Source organism: Mesocricetus auratus, unplaced genomic scaffold, assembly GCF_017639785.1.
Source record: "Mesocricetus auratus isolate SY011 unplaced genomic scaffold, BCM_Maur_2.0 Super-Scaffold_4256, whole genome shotgun sequence".
NCBI classification, from domain to species: domain Eukaryota; kingdom Metazoa; phylum Chordata; class Mammalia; order Rodentia; family Cricetidae; genus Mesocricetus; species Mesocricetus auratus.
In genome coordinates, this window is record NW_024429182.1 from 16,667,446 (window position 1) to 16,688,597 (window position 21,152).

Below are 21,152 nucleotides of genomic sequence, written 5' to 3' on the forward strand. Positions count from 1 at the left end.
TCCTTCCTTCCTTCCTTCCTTCCTTCATTCCTTCCTTCCTTCCTTCCTTCCCCCTCCCCTTTCTCTTGTGTTTCTTTACAGGTTATGGTGACTTGAACAGTATGGTATAGAGCAGAGGCAGGAAATGAACATTTTCTGGGTCCATTTTTAATGGAGACTGATTTTGCTGATGGATCAGATGGACGTGGGAAGAGTTGAGCCTAGCCTTGAACATCTGGTAGAATGGAGCTAATTTTACTGACCCAGTGAAAATTAAGGAAACCCCTCAGGGTCCTCACGGGCCTTTGCCCCGCCTGGGGAGCAGCCTTGTTTTCTCCACACTGTCTACCTCTGCTTTGTGAGAAAGGAAGAAACAGTGTAGACTCAGTCCGATACACTGTGTACACAGCTTTCCTTAAGTGGGAGGTGCCATTTTGACATTCTCGCCAGTGTCTTGGCTACCAACTAAACTATGTTAAGCCTCACCTGACATTTTCTCTCCTCGTTCCTCTCCAGGTACCCAGTACTCTAACCACTCTAGCGTACTTTCATGCCTTTGCCCGCAACTGTTTGCCCAACCTGGGGCACTTTTCCCCTCTATTAAACCGTTATATTTGGTTATATCACTTGGGAATCTGTGCCAATGAGGTGGGGCAGGGTTAGCAGACAGAATTGGGTGAAAGAAAATTGAAGTTGGAGACCAGACCCTCTTAGTGTCTGGGTGAGGTAGACCAGGCAGCTGGTAGAGACTTCGGAGTATGTTTGGGGGCTTTCAGGCTGATTCCAAGCTGAAACCAGAGCTCCAGGAAGGGCACCGTGTGAGATTTCCACCGGGAAACAGCCACCATAAATAGTGTGGCCTCTGCTGTCTATTTGGGTGGGAGGAAGACCAGAGTAAATAGGAAGTGGAGAGATTCTGAGGCTTCCACCCAAATGTCTCTGACTTTCCTTTTGATGATGAGTAGATAAGGCCACTGGAGGCAAAAGCAGGTGTCCAAGGCTCGGTGTTTGCAGTGTCTAGCTAGGGCAGCATCCTGATAAACCCACTGAACTTCAGTCTAACACAGAGTCCTGTCTGCTTTCAGAAATCCCCTGTTGAGCATCAGATAGTAACCAGGACTTCCACGGGGGCACATCTAGCACTTGAAATAACTCACTTATGATTGAGAAAAGGTATCAGAACTTCTGTTTCTATGGTTTCCTATTTCATTCATAATGCACTAATTGCTTTGTGGGAAGCATTAAAAAGTAGATATTGTTAGGCTGGAGTGAACCTCCAGAATTCTTTTACAGAGAGTGAAGACTTCGTTCTTTCTGGAGGCTGGAGGCCAAGAGGCCAGGGCCTGCAGGGTAAGAGTAGACAGAGTCACTGGTGAGGACCGGGAGGAAGGTGCGGATGGTTTACTATGTTGGAGGTCCTGTGTACCCCCTGGCGGTGTGACATGATTAAGCCTGGGTAAACTGTTCTGGGAAGGTCTCTGGCATGTTGGTAAGGAGCAGCTGTCTGGAAGGCACTGCCTCAGACTAAAGTCTGCTTCCAGACCCTGTTTGCAGCTCTCAGCTAGTCCTGGAAGATTAGAGCCTGAGAAGGAAGCTTGGCTACAGACACTCCCTAGAGCTCAGAAGGAACATCTCCTGGGGTGGGGGGGCGGATGACCGCTGGTACCACAAGTCTTCGTGACAAGAAGGGAAGGACTGGAGCTGGCAGGATGCTGAAGAGATGGGCAGGGTGCGTTTCTAAGTTTCTCTGATGCAGCAGGACTGCCGTGGACAATCAAGACATCCCTTCCCTAAACAGGAACAGACAGACAGACACAAGGACAGATAGGTCTTTCCCTCTTGCCTGAGCTCAAATGTGTTTAAAAAGACCAACACTGCTCTTTCTTCTCTGCTGCTAGACCTCCTCTAGGACACATAGGCTCACACAGAAGAACAAAACTTACTTCATATGCAGGAAGCAGCTGATCCACCTACCCACTCACATTCCCCCTTTGCCCAGGGCACCTAAGCGTTTCCTCTCTGGGCACACCCAGATTCTAAGCCTGAGCCAATAGTTTCAGCTACTGCTTGACATGTCCCCGGTGGGACTCTGCAACACTCAAGTTGGCCCTTGAGGCCCCATGAGCCAGCTCTTAGGGTCTAGAAATAAATGCTGGAAGGAGAAACTTGGGGCCAGGGTTTGCAGCCTCTTCAGTCTCTTAGGGGACACAGCACAAAATTTCAGCTGACCAATGAGCAGCTGAACCCATTAGGGGAGTGTAGAGAAGACAGGACTGAAGGCTACCCCCACCCTCCAAGAAAGAGCCCTAGAAGTTTCTCTTTCGGGGAACCTGCACCCCTAGGTGTGGTTGCGGGACACTAGCAGTAAGACAAGGCTGATTGGCTGAGAAGGGTCATGTCAAAGTCCTTCTGTAGTTCTGGAAAGCCAAAACTACTTGGTCTACAGCCTGGGTGTGTGTGTGTGGGGGCAGTTCTGAGGCATAGACTTCTCAGGCCATCATCAGAGTTTAGCTGCAATCCAGGGGAATCTTGGCCAAGAATTTAGAGGAGGTCGCATTGGGAGTAGAGTTGGAGCCTTGACAGAATTATTGAGGGTCCATCAGTGCAAGGACAGGCCTATCCCAGAGGCAGGGAGAGAGAAACCTGGAGCCATGGGGAGTGACATACAAAATTTTATTATTATTATTTGTTATTATTATTTATCATGTGCACAAAAAAGAAAGCAAGGAAGGAAGGAAAGAAGAAAAAAACAACAAAACGAACCGACACATTGAAAGTGGCGGAGGAGACCAAAACTGTGGAAGACCTTTCGAAGGCTAGGCCTGATCCTGGACCCTGTGCTCCTGAGCGCAGCCAGCTTCACACAAGACTGGGATCAAGCCTGGCCTCAGTGCTGGGACCTAGGCGTCCTCGCCATCCGGCTCCAGTCACTGGACCGGGACCAGGCGCCCGCAGTTCCCTTAAACTGTCCTCTTTTCTCGTTTTCCTTTTCAAATAAAAAAGGCTCGAAGGGAAAAGAGATCTGGGCTAGGACTCCAAGCCTTTTCGGATTTGTTCAAGGATTTTTATTTATTTATTTACTTATTTATTTTTCACTTTTATTGACTTTGTTTCTGTTATTTCGAGTCGTCACGATCCACGGTTGAGGAGACATGCAGGGAGCATCGCCGCTACCAAGAAAGCAACTACAGGGCGGGGCGGGGCAGGGCGGCCTTCCCGGGGCACGGTGGCAAGGCCACAACGGGCTAGCCCGCAGGCTGGCTCTGCCACTTCTGATGTAGCCTTGGTGGCCTGGGGCAGGAGGGCCGGGACCGAGACAGAGACAAGAGAGGCGGAGAAAGAGACACAGAAGGGGAGAGCAGCAGAGAAAGAGGAGATGAAGAGGGAGAGATGCAGGGAGGTGAGAGCGGAAAACACGGAATTACAGAGAAACAGCCAACAAAACGGAGGCGAGAGGTGTCCACCGGACCATGTTCGTCATTTTGCATAGAGATTTCTTTCATAATTTTTTGTAACGTAAAAAATGCCCCCTCCCCCAGGACGTGCTGTGCTTTAGTGGGCATGTAGCTGTGTCCCCCCTTCCCCCAGCGAGCGGCGACTCTCACAGCACGGACAGCAGGGTGTGTCTACAGGCAGGGCGGGCGGGGGACAGGGACTCTACGGTACCCGGCGGGGCGGAGAGGGAGAGGTTATGTACAGAGAGAGGTTCGCCTCCACACCACACACACCGTCTTTCTACAAAGCAGCCTTTTGGGTTTTTTCCGTTTTGTTCATTTTTGTAAAGACCATCTAAATTTTAAATAAGTGTAGACGTTTTTTTTGCGGCTATGTTCAGCTCCCGCCCGAGGGAAGGCTGAGGGTGGGGGAACGAGCAGCCTCCAGTTCCCATCTCCGGGCCGCTCGGTCGTCAGTTCGCTCCTGGCTCCTACGGCCCGCGGGTTGGGAGTTTGGGGTGGGGGGCAGCGAGTTATTGTTGGGAGAGGCCAGTGCTCGCAGCCGCAGTCGGAGGAAACTGTTCCCGCGGTGGCCCCGACGGCGCTGCGTTCTGGGGACCAGACACAGGCGTCGTGGGGTGAGGATACCAGGAGGGGAAAGTGAGAGGCCAGCAGATGAGAGGCGCTGAGGTAGGGACGAGGCGGGCCGAGAGTAGAGTCTCTGCAGGAGGAGATCCCAGCCCTGGGGAACCAGGCAGTTCGCGTGGACGAGCTCAGTGGCGTCTGGGTACCAGCCTCGGAAAACTCCGACGTCGCAGACGCTGCCCCTCGAGTCCGATCCTGGCGTCCCGGCGCCACTGTCGGGGGCAGGACGCAGACGGAAGGCGGGGTCAGCGTGGCAGGCACGGGGGTGGGGCAGGAGTTTCCCCGGGGTTCCGCTCGCGGCTCCTCCTCCAGCACAGAGTCCTTTCCTTAGTTTCCCTTGCTCCAGCGAAGCCTCCCGGCGCCCGGGCGTCGGAAGCGGGCTGCCCCCGGGTGGGCCACGCTGATTGTGTGTCACAGAGACGTGTCGGGCGCGCTGGCCGGAGGCGGGCGGGCTGCCGGGCGGCTCGGTGGTCCAGGCAGGCGGGGAGGGGCGGCAGGCGGGGCTGGCGGTGAGCCCGGGCCTGAGGGTCCCACCCGCGGCTCCACCGGTCCTGTCGGGCCATCGGCAGGGGGACGTGGAGGGCTGCGGGGAGGGGTGTGGGGCATCTGGAGGTGGGGGTGGGACTGGTGGCCGAGTGGCAGCGCGTCGCTTCGGTCCTCCCTCCCTCTGGGGTGGGCGGTCAGACTGGGACGATGTGGAGGCCGAAGCTGTCTGCCTGAAGCTTGATGTGGTCCCCGCGGTAACTAGTGGCGGTCATAGGCAGCGGCAGCAGCGGCAGGGGCGGAGCCCCGGGGGGCGGCACTATAATAATAAGGGGAACCTGGAAGTTAACACAGGAGAAGAATGGGCTGGGTGAGAGGACAAACAGGAGAACAAAAAAGGAAAGAAAAGCAAAGAAAAGCCCTCCCCGGGTCCGGCAGGATCAGGACTGGAGTGCTGTGGCTCGCTCGGCCCTGAGGCCAGGTGCCCAGGAGGAGTGCTGCATTCACAGGGCGGGAGGGGACAGGACAGGTGACACCTGGTGGCGGACAAGCCAAGGGATCCGACGGCCACTGCGGCCAAGAGCCTGCCAGTGACGGAGAGACAGGGGAGGGGAGAGTCAGGATGCGCAGGCGCCCTCGAGGGATCCCCAGGCCCCAGCGCCGCTATAATGAGTCTGTCTCCCTGGCTCATCCGGGCACCCAGAGTTGGGATGGTCCAGAGTGGGGTCCGTGTCCCGAAGCAGCCTGAGTGCCCGAGCTGGCGGGCGGGCAGGCGAGCCGCCAGGCCGCGGGCCAGCCAGGTGGCGTACTCACTTAGTAAGGCGGGGTTGCTGAATCTCCAAGCCTCGTTGTAGGCGGTGTACTGGGGATGGCTGTACGGGTTGCCTGAGAATTCGCTCCCTGTGGGAGGGCGGGGAACTGGAATTAGATGTGCTCAACGTGCCCAGTTGGCCTCTTCTGCCCTCCCCACTAGTCCGCACTAGTCTCGGGTCTTACAAGCAGAGCAAGTACCCCTGGGGGCAGGTCAGAGGCGAGGCAATCCATGCTGTCTGCACGGGGACCGCCACCAAAAGAAATATCCATATCTCTGCACACCTTGGCATGGAGGGAGGGATCTGTGGGCAGGTTTGTGCCTGGGCTCCTCTGAGAAGCACCGCTGGCTACCCGGGTTTGACCTGGCCTGGCTGTGCCCACTTGAGTAACTTGGGGGCTGGAGAGTTTTTATGGTGGACAGTGGCTTTAGGAACTCCACAGGATGAAAGGGGGGAGGATGGTGAAGGAAGACCCTTGAGACACTTTGTCCCAGAAAGTTCCAAGAATGGCATCTCAGCTCTGTGCCAAAACTAGGCAGGTGGCGATGGTGGTGCGCTTCTGGGAATTAACCCCTCCTACTTTTCCCTCCTGAGGCCCAATTCGAGGGCCACACCACAGGGGAAGGAGACTTGCAGGGATCAAGTGGACTGCCGGCTGCCCAGGAGCTGTGAGTAGTGGAGGGCACTGTGGGTTGGGAGCCTTGGAGAGCAGCCTCCCTCCCTCCACGAGGAGAAAGGCCAGGCCTATGGGTTTCCCCCTCGCCCTTTCTCCTGTGTGATGACCCCAGACTGTTTACAGTGATCCCTAACCGCGGGTTAAGTAGAGGAGAAGGGGCCCCACTCCAAGAAGGAGCTGGGTGGGGGTGGCGGATGCAGCCACTGGAAAGCCTGTTTATTGACGAGGAGGGAAAGCATGCGTGCAGCAGGATAATGAGCTTCTGAGCTCAACTGTGACCAAGAGGAACTGAGCTATCTCCTTCCCCATCGCTAATGAAACAAGTGTAATTTCCTCATCAGCACTAGATTCTGTTTAACGACTCCCCCCTTGCCACCATGAGCTCTCCGCGGTTCCCCTCATCTCCACCTCCCTGCAGACTCCCCACCCCCACCCCCGCTCTCCTCCCCCCCCACCTCCCTAAGACCTCCTCCAGCCTCCACCTGCTCACTCATCTACCTCCAAAGTCTTTCCTTGCCTTCTCCAAGCCTGAGTAGGAATCCCTACTCACACCTCCAGCTCCTCGCAGCCCTGTGCAGTGGACTCCCGCATTTTGTCAACCCCCCCCCCGCCTCTGCGTACTCAGGCCACTTCCTTGATTGCCCAATCACCCTCCTTTCTCTCCTCTCCTTCTCCCCCCGTCAGCCAGCGAGGGTTGAACTTCAGGAACAGGGCAGGCGAAAGACTCCAGAGGCAGTGGGTTGCAGGCTGGGGACTTGTTTGTCATTTTTAAGAGAGGAGATGTTGGTGTTTCTGCAGACAAGAATTTCTGCTCCCTTTGACTTTAAGCCACGCCCACTTGGGGGTGGAGGATGGAGATAGAAGGCTTTAAACACAGCCTTTGCCTCCTTAATGCCAAACCCAAGTCCAACGCCTCTCAGCAAAAAGGTGTGCCAGAGTCCCAGGGCACCGTGTCCTCTGAGGAAGTGTAGAGGTGTTCTAGTTTGTTTCCTTCTGAAGCCAAGGTCTCCCTGTCCCCTCCTGCCCTCCACTCTGAGACTAGCTTCCTTCTCTCTCTGGGGTGGGGTTGGTTCTCTGCCGTGCTCTCCTCCTCTGGTTGGTGTGGACCAGTGTGGCTTTGGCTGAATGACTGCCATGCCCCTGAAAATGGTCTTAGGTTCCAAGTTTCCATGGAAACCAGGGCAGGCTCTTCCAAGCAGTGTCAGCTAGCTGGGGTGGGCTGGAGCGCTGGGGCGCAGGCTTGGGTGGGTGGGTGCTGAGGAGGGGCCATAGCCTACAGCTGTGTACACAAGGGGGCGCTTCTGTAAGTTCCCTCCTTGCCTTGTTTCTAAAGGGCCGACTGTGACTTCTGAGGAGAAGGAGGGATGAAGGAGAATGGTTTGTTGGCTGTCTTCCCACTCCCAGCCTCAGACTACAGACCATTGAGCAGCTCACCCACAATTTAGTTACCCCCACCTAGAGCAGACATCTACAGCATTGTCACCTACCAGGCACCATTCCTGCCAGGGTGGAGGTAGGGTAGCTTCCCTGGCCAGTGGGGGGCACATGAGGGGGGTAACCAGGTAGAGTGGTGCTCGTCATATCACGACCTGGAAAAACACAAAGGGAAGGCGTGAGGCCTGGAAGAGAGGGACCTGCCTCAGCTCACCCCTGGAAGAGAGGGACCTGCCTCAGCTCACCCCTGGAAGAGAGGGACCTGCCTCAGCTCACCCCTGGATGCCAGGGAGAGGATACTCTCCAGGAGGAAGGAGATGTGCAGATGTCTATCTGAACAATCGGGCCCCCGAGTGCCTGAATATGGGTTCAGATGTCTAAATGTGTGTCCACCATCAGCTTTTGTGTGTGTGTGTGTGAATACCTCTTTTATGTTGCTCATTGTGTATCTGTGCATACATGTATGCCTGCCATACCCAATCAAGATGGAGATGGGAGGGTGTGACCTGGTTTACTCCTTCTCCACAGATACTCAACTGTTATTGTCTAGAGGACCTCTACCATCCTGTCTACTGCTCTTCTCTAACACCTGTCTTTCCGTCACTACACCCCACGACCACCTCTACAGAGGCAGAGCCCGTATCCTAAGTGGAGCTGTAGACGCCGGGCCTGGTAGCTCTGAAGGACAGGGGACTGCCAAGTGGGCTATTTGGCTGTGACTGTAGCATTCACATGATAGAAAACCATCTTTGATGTGAGTCAGGAACTTTGATGGCAAGCAGATCAGACCAGGTTCCAGTGAACAAAATCTGCTCCCCCTACCAGCAGCAGCCCTGGAGGCCTCTACTACCCTGAGCCTAGAGAGTGGGTGATGGGAGTTTCCTTGCCCGGAGCAGGAAGTGGAGGCAAAGTGAGTCCATATTAGAGAGATGCATCCACCCGGAGACATTTGTTCTGGAACACATGTAACTGGCTTCCCTTCCGTTGCTGTGAAGGGGGTAACCTCTAGCAGGCTCCAGTCTCCACGAACAGGATTGATTCTTCCTGTCCCCGCACACCCATACGCTGGAGCCTGTCCTCTCCCGGAGCCCATGTATCTGTTGTAGATTCCCCTTGTCTTCCTCACCAGACAGTGTCACTCTGTTCCTCCTGCCTCTGTCCCACCCCACGAAGGCAAGGTGTGGCTGGAGGAAGTCATAGCACTCTGTACACCTCCCCTCGTTCTTTTTCTTAGTTGTGTCCTAGTCATGGTTAGGTCCATGGAACTTCTCGTGGCTAGTCTATAGCATCTTTCTCTCTCCACTACTGTCCACTTGATGTCGTCGCCTACTTCATTCCTCAGACATGTACTTTCTCACCCCCCCCGACACGTCTGAAAGAGTCGTCCTTCTCTAAGAATGCACACAGCCACTGCTCAGGCTTTTCCATTCCTGGTTGCCTGCTGAAATCCCCATTAGCTGTCCACTGTCACCTCAAACGCAATAGGAATAAAGGTCTATCTACTTTCTCCTCCATCGGTTCCCCGGCCCTTTTGGAGACAAACCTAGAACTTCAGAGTTCTAGGCACAGTCTTCTTCCCCCACCCCTTCCGATATGCGATCAGTCCTCTCTAGCCATCTCTGTTATATTCATTTCTATTTCCTCTGTCACATTTGTAGTTCAGCCCCCAAGTGCCTGCCTTTGCTCCATTGGTTTTTTTCTTTCTTGTATTCCTGCCCCCACATTCTTCCCTCTTACGATCTAAAATGCATTTGCTAGCCTTCTAAAACATTGCTTTCGTGGTGTCTCTTCCTTGTAAACACTGCCATTGATTCCCTGTAGGTTACAGTTTGAATGGAAACTCTCCAGACTTCAAGTGCCCCAGGTCCTCACCCCACGTGGCTCTCTTACCTCTGATTCTTACTGATTCTCACTTCTGGTTGTTTTCATCTTGTGATGTAAAATGCCTGTGCCTGAATGTGACCATTGCTTCCTTCTTACTCATAGTTTTCTTCCAGCTCAAGCCTCAACATTCCCATCATTCTACTCATCAAGGAAGTTTCTTTCAAATTTCCACAGCATCTGTGTTCCTTGATTGACTACGTCATTATGTTGCAAAATGCATTGCCAGTTCTGTTGTCTCATGCCAAGCAGACCATAACCCACTCAAGGGCAGGACCTACATTCTGATCTATCCTGCATAGTTGAGAACACAGTGGACTCTCAATAAGTACTTATTGATCAATTCTCACAGTCCCTACATTGCATCCACAGCCAATCCCTGACAGATGGTAATGGTTTATCATTCTTTTGTAATGTGTTGATCTACTATAGAGAAGCAAAGCCAGGACAAAATCTGCTTGAATCCTTTCCCTTAAAAATCAATTAAAATGAAGGCTGGGTGGTAGTGGCACATGCCTTTAATCCCAGCACTTGGGCGGCAGGGGCAGGCGGATCTCTGGGATCTCTGTGAGATCCAGTTCCAGGACAGGCTCCAAAGCTACACAGAGAAATCCTGTCTTGAAAAACCAAGACAGGGACAGGGAGAAGGGGAGGGGGAGGGAGATATGGAGGGAGAGGGGGAGATCACTTGAAATGGGGCTGGAGGGGGTGGCTTTGTGGTTAATAGCACTGGCTACTTTCCAAGAGGACCCTGGTTCAATTCTCAGAAGCCACATGACAAGTCACAACCGTCTGTAACCCCAGTTCCAGAGGACTGATGCCCCCTTCTGGCGTCTTTGGCACGAGTATTGTGGTGCACAGACACGCAACCAGGCAAAACACCCAAACACACAAAGCAAATAAAAGCGTAAAGGTTTGAAAAAGTAATTGAAACAACAGTGGAATTTTTACCAAGACTTCTAGTGATAGCTTCACCTCTGTTGACTCAGAATTACCATGCAACAGAATGATTTCCGTATACCTGCTGAGTATAGATAATGCTTTATGTTTCCTGAAATTCACTTGACAGAGAACTAGCAAAGAAGAGTCCACTCCTGAGTCCTAGGCAGTAGAAGAATCTGCATTTGCTTTTTGTTTGTCCTATTTTGTTTTGTTTTGAGACAGTCTTACACCTAGCTCAGGCTTGCCTCAAACCTGTGATCCTCCTGCCTCAGACTCCTGAGTGCTGGGATTACAGATAAGTGTCACCACAACTTGCTTGTGTTTGCTTTGTTGTAGGTTTTCTTGGATTGACTTTTTTTTTTTTTTGGTTTTTCAAGACAGGATTTATTGTGTAGCCTTGACTGTCCTGGAACTCCCTCTGTAAACCAGGCTGGCCTCGAACTCAGAGGTCCACCTGCCTCTGCCTTCGTGAATGCTGGGCTTAAAGGTGTGCGACACCACTGCCTGGCTCCTATATAGACTTCTATTGCCAATAAAAAAGTACATATCTCCTGACCATCTCTCCGTGGAGAGGACCCGAACTGCACAGCAAGAGAAAATACCTATCAGTTCAGAGAAAAAGAGATGAATTATACAGCATTTATTTGTCAAAAAAAGACCCAGGGAAAAAAGAGGATTATGGGAGATGTGAGATTTTGAAGCTAGATACAGAACATGATTCTTCCAGGCCCTGTGATCTCAATGTCCACAAAGCAACCCGGAAGCAGAGGGTGCCTCTCCTTGTTCTTTGCCCCTCCCTTCTTATCCCTTCTATGGTTTTTTTCATGCTGGACAACATATGTCTTTGTTAATAACAGAAAAATTGATCTCCGCTGCCATCATTCTTACAACTAGTAGAATACAAATTCCCCCACAATGGAAGGTATTCACCCAAAACAACATCAAAACAAAACAACAAAAACCAGGAGAGACAAAGAAAAGCTGGATGGTTTGGAAGCTGTCTCCAGGCAACTTGCAAAGTTTATCCCATAGTTCTCTTGCCTGCAAAATGGTGTGTTCAACTTCCAGCAGGTACGAGACTTTGCATCTCTGTCAACAATTGATTGGAAGGCAGATTTCCAAATTCTACTTTTCAAAAAAATCTATGTCTGTAGGTAGCAATTTGAAATTTGAAAAATGTGGGAGAAGAGGCCCCTGGTGATGAAAATGCATTTAAGAATTTCTAGTGTTTGTCATACACCCGCGCTTTGTTCTGTAGCAGGACCTGTGTGGGACCTCTAAGCCAACGAGGCGCCAGCCACTGAATACAAAGCACGCTCAATGACTTCATTAGTACACAGATGACACCTGAAGAGCAGGGGAAAATTGACCAAAGTCTTGCTAGAGCCATATATTCTCCTGGAACACCATTGTCAATAATGAAAAACACACAAGGCAGGAAGTTTTCAAATTACTAAAACTGTCATACCATTTGCCCAGCAGCGTTCTTTGAGCTCGCCTCCTTTGGTGAGGGAATATCAATGGGAAACAGAGGGCCTGGAAGAGCACGGGGCGCTGAGGTGTTACAGAGAGGCAGGCAGATGGCCGTGGGGTGACTCTGAGACTAAGGTGGCACGGCCGTCCCCTTTACACAAACAAGCACAGAACCAGGAGGAAAGCCCACACGGCAGAGAGCATCAGTTATAAAATACGCGCCATCCCATGGAGGACGGGAAGCAGTAAAGCGTTTGCTTGCACACTGACAATGCCAGTAACATAAAAATAGCACCAGGGATCAAAAAAGGATAAAAACTCAACATTACCACGAGAGAGTGGGCGTTTCATGCTGCCTGCTGGCTTTCTGATGTTACAAAGCTTTCAAATATGAGTCTTCAGGATGACCATGCCCTTGTTTTCAAAGTAGAAAGATGGAGACACATGCATAATGACTCTCCTGCGACTACACGGCTAGTAAGTGACAGCAGCAACATTAGAAGCCATGTCCATGCCGCACTGCCTTTAATGACAGCGTGGACCCAGATACTCCCCCAAAAGAGCCAAAGGAACGGAAAAGAGTTTTCCAACAAGCAAAACCTCACACCACCACATTACCATTAAGATGAGGCAGGGAAAAGAGGGACATACGGAATGAACAAGTGTATGGGAGGTCTGTAGTAAAACTCCATGGGGTGGAGGCTTCGTCTCCTTTGAGAGTTTTCTAACACGAAAAAGCCCCTCTGAGAAGCAGTAGTGGTGGAGAATCTTAAAGTACCCAGAGTGTTAGAAGCACTGTACTTGATGAGGATGTCTTTGCAGTTCAACTGCGGGAGTCCCTGAAGACTCCAAAGCCAATTTTTGCAGCAGTCGCTCTGTCTGAATCAGACAGTGCACTTTCGTCAGGCATTCCTTAGCAAATGGGCCAGAGCAAATCAACTGTTTTGGAGAAATCTAAGTGCAGCCTCTCTCCCAAGTACGGACAGAAGTGAAGTTCCAGGCTTTAGGAAGAAGTTAGAGATTTTAAGTCATCAGATCGTGTGTGCCTTTTTGTTGGGTGCTGGATCAGCGATCTCTTTGCTGCTGCTATGTGCTAGTCAACACCTTCAATGTCTTACATGTGTTAGCATCTCCTTTGATTCTTTTATCAGTTCTACCAGCTGGCCTATTTTTAATCCCTGGTTTTTCATATGAGACACTGAAACACAGAAGAACTAAGGGTTATGGTCAGGATTTCACAGATAATCAACAGAGGAACCTAGACTACAGACATGATAGATCAGGTGATTGACACTGGAATGATATTCCTAAATATGACAGACCTAAAGACAGAGTGACCTGAGCTCATGCTAAATGAATCTGTTCTGTAAGAGGACATCTTGGACTGTTTACTTGTTTTGGTTTCTCGAAACAGGATTTCTCTGTATAACCCTGTATATCCTAGAACTCACTCTGTAGCCCAGGCTGGTCTTGAACTCAGAGAGATCTGCCTGCCTCATCCTCCCCAGTGCTGGTATTAAAGACGTGTGCCACCATCACCTGGCTTAAGACTATTTGCTTCTTGTGTGTTTCAGCTTGCCTTATTTTTGTGCAGTGGGGGATTTTAGATGGGGGTTCATTGATTCGCTAGAGCCCCACAGACCCATTTCAAGGGATCCATAGAAAGCAATACGTAAGTTATTATACACATATCTTTCTGGAAAGTATTCATGGCTCCATAATGAATAAACTGTTTATAAAACAAACAAACAAATAAACAAGAGAACCTCTGTTCTTTGGTAGAAGAAACTGATTTGTTTGCAACTACTCAAATAACATTAATGAAACCGTGTAAGAAACAGCAAAATGTGAAGCATCAGGCTTATCTCAAGTCCAGGCCAATGACAGTGTTCAGTAAGAAGGAAGCTGCCCAGGACACAGAAATGGCTACTAGTGAGGCTTTGGCAATGAGGCTCATTAGGCACAGATTTACACAGCAGAAGTTCTACCCAAAGACTTTAGAGATGCTTTTGCTTGGCATCTTTCTCTGGAGATGAGCGTTTCTGCTATCCATTTGACACCGTGAAGGACCCTAAGGCCAGAGAACATAACTCTTGTTTTACTGCCCTATCTTCACATTTGTCGGCCGCGCATATAAGGTGGCAAAAAGGAAGACATTGGATTTCCTCAAAGCTTGTGGTCTGTGCTTACATCTGACACAAACATAATACGTGCAAGAATATAGCCACCAACTTTTTAATTACTGCCTAAATCTATTTTATCATTAAAACAATGATCCTTGAATCTGTAAACGGTGCTTTCAATGGGAGAGGGAAATGGCGTTCTGTGTATGTCATTTTGCTTTTATTTCTAGGGTTCCCAAACTCTCCCAAGGTTTGCCTTCTAGAACAGAGGAGCCTGTGGAAGGACCCCCACCTAGGTCACTGTTTTGGCCTACACTCAGCTCTAGGCTCGCCTGCTCCAGGTTCCAGCAGAGGGGGCTGTGCTCACAGCTCTGGGTGGCTTGTTCTTCTAGCTAAGCGGTTTGTCCACTGACAGCTGGACCTTGTGTCTCCAGGGTGTCCTAGGCAGAGTTGCTAGATCTGCATTGGCTCAGTGAGGTCTGCCCCTTGACCGCCAAACATCTGGACACAACTAGCCAGGCTAGCTCCACCTTCGGGGCCCTTATAGGGCTGTGCATTGCAGCAGTGGGGGGGTGGGGCACAAGGGGTTTCTTCTAACTCAGCCGGGCATGGATGGAACTGCTCAACCTGAGGGAAGACTAAGGAGAATCACTTTCAAAAGACTGGAAGAAGACTCAGCTCATTTACTGCGGTAGACACTGAGGCTTGGGAAGAGAAATCTCCAGTACTCTTCTCAGTTGCATGCCCACGCTGCCTTCTCTGATATGGGCAAATGAAGAGCAGAGCCAGGCAGGTTCTGGACCCAGGAGGATGGGCAATGGACTCACCCATTGGCTCAGTGTGTAAGAGACCCTCGTGCTGGGTGGGCAGAGGTTAAGCCTGTTTGCACAGTCTCCTGATACTCCGGGTCTCCTAGTTCCTCTCTGGCTTTATTTTGTTCTCTGAGAGGAAGGAGCGCTGGGTTGTCAACTCTAATCCTTCTGAAAGTGCAGCGTTTTTCAGGGGCTCTGTGTGAGCGAAACCCTAATCTCAAGGAAAGCAGCCACTTAAGCTGCTGGAGCGTTAGGCTGCTCTTGAAGCCACCACTGGATTTCCTCCCCTCTGCCAGGCAGCCTCGCCGCCGCCACTGGGGAGGAGAGAAGAGGATTCCAAGCTGAAGGCAGCAAAGCCTCTCAGAAGTGACAATAGTGGCAGGGCTGCCTCGCAAAGCTAGGGGTTAAAGCAGCCCTGGCTTATTTGTCCTGAGGTGACAGCTAAGGAGGGTCTTCCTGTCACCTTGTGAGTGTCTGGTTCTTTGAGAAACAGGTTTCAAGTCTTGCCTTGGTGGCTTTAAGGCCACTAAGACATTTCTGAGCCCCACCTGTGACATTCCTTAGGGCACCACAGGTCAGAATTCCTGGTGGCTCGGGAAAGGCTGCATTAGCAGGCTTCTCCTTAGGCAACCTCTTCTTAGGAAGGGCCAAAGAGCAGAGCAAACAAACCACGTGTTGGGGGACCCCACTTTGGGCCACCCCTAGCATCTCTAGACAACCTTCAGTAGCTGAAAGGTTCTTTCTACCCCCTCATTGTGAAAGCAGGATGCTTGCCCAGGCAGCCCTCCTTAGCCTGAGTTGGGTACAGTCCAACTGCACACCCTTGAAATGAAGACCGTAAGTTTTGTGAGAATGTTTTCTTTCACATTCTTAGCAGGCTTCTTTCTCTTGTCACTAAATGAGTTAGAGCATATGATGAAGGAAAAGCATGGTCCCTTTGACATGCCCAGCATCTTGGTTTGTTTTGTGGATAGATGAGATAAAGAGAAATGGTAGAAACTCCCATGATGTGGACCGAATTCTGGTTTAGCTTAGAAGGCCGCAGAACAAGTCTGCTAAGATTCCCCAAACCCTTGCCATCTCCCCCCATGAGTCCATGTGTGGTTTCACTGTCAGGCTGTGGGCCCACTTCTGGGGAGGCTAGCCCAGCATTCCTGGGATGGCTGGTAGGAAAAGACATGGGTATATGTTACAACAGTTCAGCTTGGATTCTACTCTAACCTGGCCAGCCAGTCAGCCAGTGGGTTAAAGGCTCCTCATGACATCTCTCCCCTCAAAAGGTAGACTGAATGAGAGAGGGAAGGAGAGTCCCGTCCAATGCCTCCCTAAGCTGCAGGCCCAGGGCCCTGGCGTATCTGTCAATGTCTCATTGCTATGGAAATGCCTCCATAATTAAATCACAGTGAGGTCTGGGGCTTAAGGTCCTTGGGGATGTAGCTAAAGGCCTCAGAGATAACTAGAGGAGGCCTCAGGCTTTCTCGACCTAAGAAGAGGTGTAGAGAAGAAGCCCACTGGGTGGCTTGGTGGCTCGCCACACATCTGGAGCCGCCCTCACCCTCTTCTTTCAAGGTTGGAGGGAAACTCTAGTGCCTGTTCCCTAAATTCCTCCAGCTAATCAAGGTCTCTGAGCCAACAGACAAAAGTGGGAGACTCCCAGCCTCCTTCAGCAACATTTCTGAGCCTTTATTGCCTTCTCTTACCCTAAGGGGCTGGCCAAGGGCTATGTGTTTATTTTATGGGGGTTGCAGTTGCATTGGATGGGATTGTTAACTACAGGAAAGGGGGGGCTGTTGGTGCTCAGGACTCTGTGTAGAGAAGGAGGTTTCCCAGAGTCCACACCTCTATCTGCCAAAGGGCCACTTTGCTGTCCACTGGGGATTCAGGCAACACGTGCGAGCTGCTGCATTGGCACTCTGCACCAGCATTGCTTCCCCTGGTCACCAGGAATGTTCTTTAGCTCTGGGTCTCTAACCTCGCTTCTGTTCAAAGTTGATGGTTTCTATCTCCTCTGTCTGACTTGTGCACTCCACTCTTGGGTAGCACCCACAGGGCCTGCCTGTACCTGAGTGACAGCTTCCTACAAAGCTCTTGAATAAAAATACATCCTCCTACCAGGGCTGGGAAGATAACAGAGTCTAGCTCACCTTCCCTTGCAGCATACAGGGGAGGAGAGCGCTGTCCTGTGCCTAAAATCTCTCATGGTATTATCCGAAAAAAGAGCGACACTCTGCCGAGAAGACTCTGAATTTGGATAAACTAGGAATAGGCTCAACCCTCGTCCCCTTCACTCACTGGCCTTTTGGATCTCCATTGTCTGACAGTTGACTTCGCACCAGGGGAAGGGGTCTGGATCTGGGCTAAGGAAAAAGCTAGTCTTTCTCTTCGACCTTTTCCTTAATTGATCTTCACTTTGGGATATTCCATGAGAGCTAGCTCTTAGGGATGGCAATGGCCCTCTGTATCGCTTCTGCTAGCTTTCCCTTTGATGGTGGTTCATAGTCACATGAAGTGTGGGAATTTTATATGGTGAGCTCATCATCTATGGTGGGCTTTTGCTTGCTTTTTTCTCAATGGGAATCCTTTGCATCTTGGATCATGGGCTATCTTAAAGAGAAGGTTTCATACCGTTCCTGCTGGCACCAGAGTGAACTATTGACCCCACAAAATTCAGTGTGAGTACTTGGCTTGGGGTTCCCGCAACTACTTATGGCATGAACTTGGACTTAGGCCTGCATATGGGTTTTTGTGCCTCCATTTCTCAAGATGACATGCGCCTCTCTCCTTTGTTTCCCTGGGTCATAGAGAAGAAAGAGCCTGGACAGTGCTGTCCTTGTCCTGTCTCTGTTTCTCACACCTTCTGTCTGGTACGTTATATTCAACATCCCCGAACTAGGGTTTACCTCCGTGTGAAAGCCACAGTGTCAAACTTCCTGCCCTGACTCTGACTTTCCTCTGTTTCTGGCTCTCGTGCGAGGTGCGGCTGAGTATTAACTACTCTGCTGTTACAGTTTACCCAGCTCTGTTTTGCTAAGCTTAGCCTGCCTTGTTTCTGAGCGCCAGCGCCATTCCTCTCATACCTTTGACTGTACCAAGGGTGAGAACTACACTTGGACAAGGTTCGCCCAGTGCTTGGCCCACGCGAGGCCAGTGAAGCCCGCCGCACTCAGCTGCTTGGGGACAGGCTTCTCTGGGAAGCGTTGGGGCTGTGCTGGCACCAGCTCCCTTCAGCGTCATTGCAGACTGCACAGACCCAGGAGGGAAGCTTGCTGTGCTGTAGAACAGATTTGGCCCAAGTCAAGGCACTGTCGCCTGCTCCGAAGCACCCCTAGTGACTATGAGCATCCTAGAACTCGTTTTCATCTTCTCCTCTCAGATTAACATCACTTTCAGGGTCTCTGCAGGCACCCTACTGCTGCAGCCTGGGCCAAGGCCAGAGACAAAGCTACGGGGAAGAGGAGCTCTTGTTGCTAATGGTGACGGGATATAGCACATGAGTGTAGAGTCCTGGGTGACAGGGTTGGGGAACACTTAAGGGTTAAAGGCTGCTCCCCTGCTGAAGAGGATAAGAAGGTGGTTGAAGGCAGCTCCAAAAAACTGCCCTGAAGAAGCCTGAGGCCACAGTGCCCCTGGCCCACTGTCCCATTTAGTGGGTCCCATTTTCCTTATCACTTAGTTGAGACTCGGCTCTGTTCCAGACCGGCAGCCTGGAGCAGTGGGCTGGAGCAAAGAGACGCAGCAAGCTAGGGCAACCCAGCAGCAGAGGGGAGAATGGGTGATAAATTTAAATAACCAGCTTGACTTGGCAGCTTGCTGAGTTGTGATGCAGTGAAATTAAAATCTCGGCAGAACTTGCAAACGCTACCCTGAGAAATGGTGTCTTGCCTTGGTTCCCTGCTGGAAGCTGGGTAGGGAGGCTATCGGGCTGAGTCCTAGCTTGTGGCGGCAGCCACCCTTGCCTGTGATGTGATTAGCTGTGTCCTGGCCCACTGGCTCCCACTCTCCCCTCCACACAATAGTCCAGGCTCCTGTCTCCTCTCAGTCCTGACCTTGTGGAACAGCTGTATCAAGTGGCTGGTGAAGTTTGAAATCAGCCTCTAGTGCCAGGAGGTGGCAGGAATACCAATAAGGTCTGGCTTTTCAGGTTGGGCCAAGGCCTTCCCAGCAGCTTCCTTAAAAGCCATTTCTTAGGGTCTGCCTCTTCTTAGGGAGGAAAGTGAACCGGTACCGGTACCCTGGGACTTGTGGAATGCCTTGACACATCCAAGGCTATAAGCACAACACGACCTTGTAGCTCTCCGAGTTAGTACTCGTCAGGCCACAATTGCCCACCTACTACTGGGTTCCCTTACTATTCCCAAACGAAATCAGAGTGTTTGTGAGCCAGGTGCAGTGGGCTCACTCTCTTTAAGGGAAGTGGTGGGTTAAAGGCCAGCCTGGGCTACATAGAGAGACTCTGTGGGGAGGGGGATTTTAGAGAGGAATTTCTGCAAATACACCGAGTCACTTGTCACCTCCCCAGCGTGCTTGAAGCCTAGTTCTCACAGATGTCAACATCTCTCTAGAACTCACTCAAAAGTCCGTTTGTCCTGCCTGTCCTTGCCACACTGCTTATTGCTTCCTATCAAGTCCTGGCCCCAAAGCCAGCAAGCTAGGCCTGTTCCCACGATGGCCCGTGAGTCTCTGGCCCATACCCGTTTCTCACCTTGACAGTACCTCCAGCAAATTCTGTTTGTCCCCATAATAAACACATCATGAATCATTCATCTTTAATAGATTATGCAAATTAGGAGGACATAAAATCAACAAAGATCAATAGTTGCAGCCGTTTAATTGCCAGCAAAAACATTTTAAGAATGAGCATAATCTGCAGCCCTTTCTCCAGTAATGGCACTATTAATCCAAACATTGGATCTGGGTCTAAGTGTGGAAAAATCGCTCCCTGCCCCCACACGCCCCACCCCCTCCACACTCCGCTCTTTTTTGGTAATTTCCAGTTTCTGAGCGAGTTTCCCCGTCATTACCACTGGTGAACATCTCCGAATGTTAATGGCTTTGCTTTTGTTACTCCTCGCTTGATTGAAATGTCGCATACAGATTGAGATGTTAGTGCTAACTTGCCACCTGGGAATGTCAAGCTGGGTCTGAAATGAACTTTTCTCACACTTGGATCCAGATGGATCAGCCTAAGATGTTCCCAGGCTGAGCTGGGACCGTTCCAGGGCCATGGGGGGGAGACTGGCGGAGGCAGCTCAAGGTGGAGGCGTTTTTCTACATTAGCCCCCCAGTGTCCCCTGCAGCAGGAGTCCTGCCCGGAAGAGCCACATGTCCATCCCCAGGAAGTTCCTGCCTTCTGGACCACTGCACTGACGAGGGAGAAAAGTCCAGTACTTCTGAGGAGCGGCCACCGCACTGGAAAGATGCCCTGGCTTGGGTCGGAAGATCGGAGAACTAATATCCAGGCCCATTGATCTAAGCCATGTGGGCAATGACCCCTCTGGGGTCGCATATCAGATATCTTGGGTATCAGATATTTACGTTATGATTCATAACAGCAGCAAAATTACAGTTACGAAGTAGCAAGGAAACACTTTTACAGTTGTGTGTGGGAGTCACCACAGCATGAGGAAAGTCACAGGCATGAGGGGGTCACGGCGTTAGGAAGATTGAGGACTACAGATCTGAGCTGCATCCTGATTCAGTGGGGACATCACTCCTGAAGGCCTGGTCAGCCCAGGACCACTTCATAGACTCAGTCTTTGGATTCCTAGCCGAAGACTACAACTCTGGTTTTGCTGGACACACTTCAGGAGAGCATGGGAGAGGTAGGGCTCTCTGGAGCCCCCTGGAGGGGGCTTGGAGCCCACCTCAGCCTGAGCTGTGCTCCTAGCCACAGGAAGTTACCAAGTCACCAGTACAAGTCACCACAGAACCCTGTCCTATGGCAGGGTCCATGCCTGCTCCCTCTTTACCTCTGGCTGTGATTCTGGCTGCCTACAGCCTTGCTGTCCTGTCGCCAAGCGGTCTCAGCTCACTCACAGGTAATGCCTCAGTGTCTCCCAGTCCCCACCGAGACCCTTCTGGATCATCCTGTCTCCCAAGGTACGAACGGCACATTGGCTTTAGTGCCTCCAGAATAATTAGGTGAATTTTAATAACCCTTCAATGTGTGTCTCTCTTCCTGGAGCACTCTCCTGGCCCGGAAACCCTTCTGGAGGTGGCATCTGAAGCATCATCTACTAGCCCTCCATGGCCACTCCAGTGCCTCTGCGGCTCTCATCCCCGGGACGCTTGGCCGCCATGCCTCTGCCCTGTTTTTGACCTCCCCCAGCCTTGGAGTCCAACTTTCCTCTCAGTGGCTTTCTCCAGGAAGTGGGGGAAAGGCTGCAATAAGGTGTTCCACTCTACGAGGCTGCCGCTACACCCTCAGGTCCCAGGGCATGGCTGCTCAAGCTGCCTGG

At 51.3% G+C, this 21,152-nt stretch overlaps 1 protein-coding gene across 9 annotated transcripts in view; it reads right to left on the minus strand.

Annotated features, from left to right (window-relative positions):
* Positions 1–3,801: 3,801 nt before the first annotated feature.
* Pax2 (paired box 2) overlaps positions 3,802–21,152 on the minus strand; it is a 79,770-nt gene continuing 62,419 nt past the window's right edge. For 5 of the 9 annotated variants that reach the window (XM_013125964.3, XM_021233936.2, XM_040743929.1 and 2 more), the window contains 3 exons: positions 7,517–7,618; positions 5,355–5,441; positions 3,802–4,879 (listed from right to left, as the gene is read on the minus strand). In XM_013125964.3, coding sequence (XP_012981418.2) covers positions 4,803–4,879; positions 5,355–5,441; positions 7,517–7,618 — 266 coding nt within the window. In that variant the 3' untranslated portion in view covers positions 3,802–4,802. The remainder of the gene's footprint in view (positions 4,880–5,354; positions 5,442–7,516; positions 7,619–21,152) is intronic. The other 4 variants (XM_040743937.1, XM_013125587.3, XM_013126311.3 and 1 more) reach the window with 1 other exon arrangement.